At 28.0% G+C, this 6,699-nt stretch overlaps 2 protein-coding genes across 2 annotated transcripts in view; one reads left to right on the forward strand and one right to left on the reverse strand.

Moving 5' to 3' along the window:
• The window catches only part of LOC106760536 (MLP-like protein 43), an 8,969-nt gene extending 6,975 nt beyond the window's left edge, over positions 1-1,994 (reverse strand). Inside the window, exons 1-2 of the mRNA XM_022780252.1 lie at positions 1,802-1,994; positions 1,302-1,549 (exon numbers count right to left, since the gene is read on the reverse strand). Of these exons, the coding sequence (XP_022635973.1) occupies positions 1,302-1,549; positions 1,802-1,994 (441 nt within the window). The remainder of the gene's footprint in view (positions 1-1,301; positions 1,550-1,801) is intronic.
• A 2,339-nt stretch (positions 1,995-4,333) lies between these two features.
• On the forward strand, positions 4,334-6,067 carry LOC106761460. Its single transcript, XM_014645012.2, has 3 exons — positions 4,334-5,047; positions 5,367-5,552; positions 5,624-6,067. The coding sequence occupies exons 1-3, from the start codon at positions 4,454-4,456 to the stop codon at positions 5,906-5,908; spliced, it is 1,065 nt and encodes a 354-aa protein (XP_014500498.1). The 5' UTR covers positions 4,334-4,453; the 3' UTR covers positions 5,909-6,067.
• Positions 6,068-6,699: the final 632 nt, after the last annotated feature.

The raw sequence follows: 6,699 nt of genomic DNA on the forward strand, positions 1-6,699 counted from the left end.
ACAAAAATAAGTCTTCAAAGGATCTTCATGAATCTTGATAAATCTTGACTTGATTTGGACATCATCAAAACTTCATCTTCATCATTTTGCTAACACTTAAGTCAAAACTTAGGAAAGACAAAAAAGATAAAATCAAAAGAAAAGGGTTTGTCTTACTTCTAATTAAGGTTATAAGCTAGAAATGTATTCAACCACTAGAAGAACATTCATGGTCAATTCTAAGATTGATTAGTTTATGTCTCTTTCTTTGATGTTGTTATTATTGTTACTTGAAATAAATGTGTGTGCACAATTGTCACTTTCTCAAATGTTGTTGCTATTGTTGTTTGAAATAAATGCATGTGCTTGGAGTCATAGTCCCAAAATATACTACTTTCTGTATATGTTGGGAAAACCACGAACTATTTAATTTAAATTTTTCCATATGGAAATATACATGTAATTTGATATGTTACATTTCAATGACTTGATCGAGATTTTAAACAATTTTATAATCTAAATTTAGAGAATTACTTTTTATCCTATTCATATTTTTCTCTCACGATCTGATATATTAAAGATGTGTTATTCATTATTAATATGACTAATCCTATATATAGAAATTAATCTAAACCTAATAAGTGCAAGAAGACAAAATCATAATAACTCCAGCAAATAAATGAAGACAAAAGTCATAATTTTTTTTATACTTTTAATATAATGAGACCTAAGATTCTTTATTAGTTTTTGTTGTTGTCCATATATAGTTCCTTTAAAATAAATTGATTCTTATGATATATTAAAAAACTAATAGATTTTAAAACATAAAAATGAGTGAACTTCAATATATTTTGAATGTAAAATAGCACAACACCAAAGAAATTCATACAAGGGATGGAAATAATTAAGTTAAATAATACATAATTTTTTATTTGATCAAACGAAAAATAGAGCTAGAGATAAAGGACATGAGATTGATCAGATGTTTCGCAAATGTCTTTTCTTAACTTCTTCTCGTACATATTTAAGAGATAGTATTCTATCATATTTTTATTTTGAATAATGATACTTAAACATTATTTTTTTGACAACATTTGAACATTATCTATGTGTCATTCTGTGATTGGTCCATTGTGGTATTTATGATTATTATTATTGATTGTGAAGTAATTTTGAACTAATCACAAAATGACACGATATTTAAATGTTATCAAAAAAATATTATTTAAGTATCATTATCCTTTTATTTTTAAAGAAAATTTATTTTACAATTCGTATCACTTGAAGATTCTTTATCAGTTATAGTTGTGAGTAAGATATGCATTAATTGTGTTGTTGATATGAAGTGTTATTTGCATTATGGCATGAGGATCAGGAATGTGATGTCTCTGTTTCTGATATTCAAAGACACAATGAACTGTACTTCCTTCTTCCATTGGAGTAACTTGTATCATAATCTTGAAGCTCTTGTAATGTTGCAGCAGTTCTCCTTCAATAACCCTAAAGCTTATTTTCTTCTTTTCCTTGTCAATGTCTTCCAGGATCTCCTTAACCACACTAACTTTTCCCTCTTTTGTTCTCCAAATATAAAACACACATTTTATAGTAAGACTTCAAATCAAAGCCTATATAAATTTCATCATATATACAGCAAAAAAAATATGTTAATATGTTTTTGTTAAAGTAAATTTATAGTTCATGAGTAAACTAATTTATTTGTTAAAACTTCTTATGTACTTTTTAAGTTCTTATTAATTTTTTTATTTATATATAAGTTAATATTAATAATAATGATGGAAAATGGAAGATAAAATTGACATACCATGTAAATAATTCCAGGATATGATAGATCCCTGAGTACCCCATTGGCCTTTATGAATTTGAACAGAAAGTAAATTTTGAGGGGAAATGTTGGGAAGTTGGTGTGTCTTGTTGCATAGAACATCATAGAATTTCTCAGCAGAAGCTTTCATACTAACTTTAGTTTCCAGCTTTTGAACTTCACAACATGCCATTGATCAACACTTATAATTATTATGCCACACAAATATGCCTCTTTTATAGCTGAAAAATCATTGATTATGGACATTATCTTAATAATTAGGAGAATAATTTTCTTTGGTATTTTAATTAGCCTTAATTAATCTTAATTTTTCAATATTTTATTGGTTAGTTGTTATGGAATTTGTGCTTGGAAATTTCACCAGCACCACTGTTAGAGGAAGCATATGCTTTTTTGTTTTTCAGATTCTAGCAAGGATAAAGATGATGCCATCTCTATTTTTTATTTGTCTATCTTATATGGATGACCATCATGGTAATTTTTTTTCTAGTAAAAGATATATATATATATATATATATTCCTTTGGCATGTATCATGATGATACTAGAGGTGTGATCCATAATGTCTTGGTACAAAAGCAAAAGATACCCTCTTCATTAGTCTATTTTGCTCGATGTTCTCATTGTTATCTTACAATCATTACAATGTATATGGCCAACATGGACAACAATCTATGTTTTTCACTTCAAAAGGAAGAAATGTTTATTAAATTGTATCTCTACTTCACTCTTAATATTTTCCTCACATTTTCACTTTTCTAAATCTAAGCTTCATCCAACATTTTTATAATTTTTTTTTGCATAAACTTCTATATCTAATATATTGTGAAAGAAATTAATACATAAACAATATATAATTAATTATAAGTATGTTTGAACAATATAAAAACTTTTAAGATAAAAAAATCATAAATTAAAATTTTCTTTTTTAACTTATAATTTGTTTATATAAAAAATTTGTTAGGGAATTAATGGTTGTCTACATATTTTGTATGGAGAGAAAGTTTGAATATTTGTGCACGAAGTTTTGCAAAGGAGGATCAATTTTCAATCAAATCAAATTAACATTGGGATGAGGGATTAATTATAGTGTGTACAATGCTAATTAACGTGGAAAATTCAAATATGTCTTAGCTAGAGAAGAAGCAATGAAAGAATAACTTTTTCAAAATATAAAAATGGAGTATTTTATTTTATTTAATTTTATTTTATTGATCATGATTGCTAGCTAACATTCAAATGTCTTGAGTTCCGAATCCTGATATTATAAAAGTGTAGAGATTCTTTTACTTAATTATTTTCTTGACTTGAACGCTAATCTTTAGATATATTTTTGGAAGGAGTAAAAAATGAATAAACAGATGAGATGAAGTTATATAGTAAAAGAAATAATATAAGAGTGATTGTTTATTTCATCTTTTATTTTTCTTTTACAATTTAATAGTTCTAAAAAAAGCAACCCATTTTTAATAATAAAAATTATAAATCACGAAAAAAAATTAAATAAAATACGGCATTAAATAGTATTATCCTTTATAGAACCTTTTGCAAAAACATTACGAGGAAACATTATAGTTAAAGCGTGCTTACTTTGCTATCATTTGTTGGATGTGAAAAGAGAAACAATTCGGTGTAAAGCAAAATTAATTAATGCCCTCGCACATTATGGAAAGTATATATGTTTTTTTAATAGGAATTTTTTTAACTTTATAATTTTTTAAATGTACCAACTTAGGTAAATTAATATATATATATATATATATATATATATATATATATATATATATTTTTTTTTTTCTTTTTTTCTTTTTTTTCAACCAAGTGATATTTGTAATATTTACATTTATTTAATACTATTTTTTTTTATCTTTTATTTTCTTCTTTTTAAAATTACAAAAATTTATACTTTTACGATATTTTATTATTATATTATGTATCAAATAAATGTAAAAGTATATGGTGGTACGATTAATCTTTAACCAAGAAGCAACAATTATGTTCCTCCATATTGCTCTCATGTTCCTTAATTAACACTAAAGCATTACTATAACAAAAAAGTTTCTTTAACAACTTTTTTTTAACAATTTTTTGATAATGCATACGTAACAGTTTGTGATTGGTCCGTTTTAAATATTTTTTAGCATAGATTCATGGAAAATGATATTTTAACACCATTTTTTGACATCATTTTGACACTGTACACGTGTCAAAATGTGATTGGACGATTTCAAATTAAAAAAGTTGAGGCAGGGGTATATTTGGAAGAGAAAAACCAAAGTTTGTTTTTTTAATTTGAAATCGTCCAACCACATTTTGACACGTTTGCAGTGTCAAAATGGTATCAAAAAATGATGTTAAAATATCATTTTTCTAAATTCAAACATACCAATAAAATAATGACATATATCCTATATTCAAAAAATTATTAAAAAAGAGTTGTTAAAATATCATTAGGCTTACTGTAATGCACCAAACACATAACATTAAGCATGAAGAAAAGAAAAGCCCTACACTTTGCCACTCCTTCATAATGCAACCTTTCTCTTTATCCCTTTTAAAAACTCCTCCCTCAATAGCCTCTTTCTCAATGTAAGAAAAAACACATACACTCACAACAGAAACACCTACAACAATGTCCAACCACAATGCAATGCACCACAACAACGTTGTTGAAGACCATGACACTCTCATCTATCAAACCTATCCTTGTCCATATTACGTTCAAAGCCCTTCTACTCTTTCCCACGCCAACAGTGCAGATATTCGCATCCCAAACGATCCCGAATCAACCTTTCATTCTCCTATCCGTTCTGAAACTCATCCTTTAAACCCTACCCACGAAGAAGACGAAGGTTCACGCTTCGCCCTCTGTCGTTATACTTCCTCTCGTGGCTCTAGCCACTCTTTCTCACATCATAAAAAGGTTTCTTATGATGGGAGTCATGTTACTGTCACTGAAAACGGCGACGTGAATCGTTTTGCTATTGTTAACGATGATGGTGTGAATGAAAGAGATGAAAGTGAAAGTAGAGGAGAAGCGTCATTCTTTGAATATTATTATGGGGAGAGAAAAGGAGGGTGGAAGAGGTACTTCTCTTACAGAAACTCGGATTCTTGTGCATGGATTTGGTTGCAGATGTGGTGGAGAATTTTGGTTAGCTTTGGAATTGCTTTGCTTGTGTTCTACATTGCTACAAAACCTCCATCACCTAATGTCTCCGTTGAGGTAAAAGTACACTCTAATTTTCTGTAAGATGAACCGGTGTTAATTAATTGAAAAAAAGAAGAAGCTAAGCAATATAGAATAAAGAAAAACATGTTAGAGTAGTACTAATTTCTCTTCCAAATTTCAACAATGAAAGTAGGTAGCAATGTAGGTCCAATCATTGTGTAAGATTAGATATATAGATGTGCTTATCTGCTTCATCTTTTTGCTACAACTTTCATCATGCTTTCTATCTTTTGACTGTTGGTTGTGTTGCAGCTATCATAACTAAAACTGTAGACAAAAAAACAGTGTTTTATGTTGGTTGGTTAATTTGCAGATTGCAAGGTTTTCAGAATTTAAACTAGCAGAAGGGGTGGACAGAAGTGGAGTGACAACGAAGATTCTGAGCTGTAATTGTTCGTTGAATTTAATGATAGAGAATAAATCAAGGTTGTTTGGTCTTCACATTCGTCCTCCCATTATGGAGATGAAATTTTCCAACTTTCCCTTTGCATTTTCTAATGTAAGTATGCCCTAATTGAAATAAAATAAGGAAAATTTGATGAGGAGGTGTTTAAGAGTCGAATATTGCAGGCGGCTGAGCTGTATGCTGAGAGTGGTTTAACGATCTTTACAGTGGAATTGGGAGCAAAGAAGAAGGCAATGTATGGTGCAGGAAGAAGCATGGAAGATATGCTAGATTCTGGAAGAGGATTGCCTCTGGTAATACGTGTAATATTGAGCTCTAGTTTCAAGGTGGTTCCAACCCTAATAAAGCCAACCTTCCATCACCATATTCAATGCTTCGTGCTTCTCAAGAACAATTATGACAACAAACATCGAACCCAAGAATTCGATAGCACCTGTTCTTTGAAGTAAGTTCTTGATTCGTTGCTCGATGTTGTTGAGCTCTACACATATTATTCTATTATTACAGCACATGATATTTTCACAACTCCTTTTTAACAACAGATAAGTGTCATATTTTATTCTGTTTGAATTTATGTTTAAAAAAATATTAGAAACAGACCAATCATAAACTATCCTGTATACATTATTAAAAAGTTGTAAAAAAATAATTGTTAGAGACTTTTTCTATTATTATATGATACAGGATGAATACCAAACGCTTAAGTTAATTCACTCTTGCTTTTGACTTAAATTTGAAAAGGTGAAATGATGTTAAGATGACACAGTTTTATGTTTATTTAACACAGAAAATAGGGTCAAATAATCATAAAATCTAAAGTTTTATATTTAAAAAATAAATAAAAAGTAAAATCAATAGTATTAAATGAATTTAAAAATTTTAGATGTGTCAAAAAATTGTTTTTTTAAACGAGAAACATAACAACATATATAATTTATTACTTTTTCACAATTTAACTTTTTTAGTTTTACTTAGAGTAAAGATAAAATTAATTTAAATTATATATAATACAAATTTTATTATGCAAGTCTTATAAAATTGAATTAAATTTAAAATTTAATTTTTTTAAAACTTTTTATTAATAAATAGTTAACCTATTACATGATATTTTTTTATTTAATAGCCTTTTTAGTTCTCAGTTCTTTGTTTGTAAACATTATGTCAATATAGTTCTTTTCGTGTGTTAATGGATTGGTGATGTGGCAGCTGATAGTCGTGATGTATCATCCTTAACCATTAA

This window comes from Vigna radiata, chromosome 5, assembly GCF_000741045.1.
Source record: "Vigna radiata var. radiata cultivar VC1973A chromosome 5, Vradiata_ver6, whole genome shotgun sequence".
Taxonomy (NCBI): Eukaryota; Viridiplantae; Streptophyta; class Magnoliopsida; order Fabales; family Fabaceae; genus Vigna; species Vigna radiata.

Bases quoted from the DNA above. Each gene is read 5' to 3' on its own strand.
- LOC106761460 (XM_014645012.2), top strand. From the start codon at position 4,454: ATGTCCAACCACAATGCAATGCACCACAACAACGTTGTTGAAGACCAT. The intron at 5,048-5,366 runs GTAAAAGTACAC...GTTAATTTGCAG, and splicing joins CACCTAATGTCTCCGTTGAG to ATTGCAAGGTTTTCAGAATT. The intron at 5,553-5,623 runs GTAAGTATGCCC...CGAATATTGCAG, and splicing joins TTCCCTTTGCATTTTCTAAT to GCGGCTGAGCTGTATGCTGA.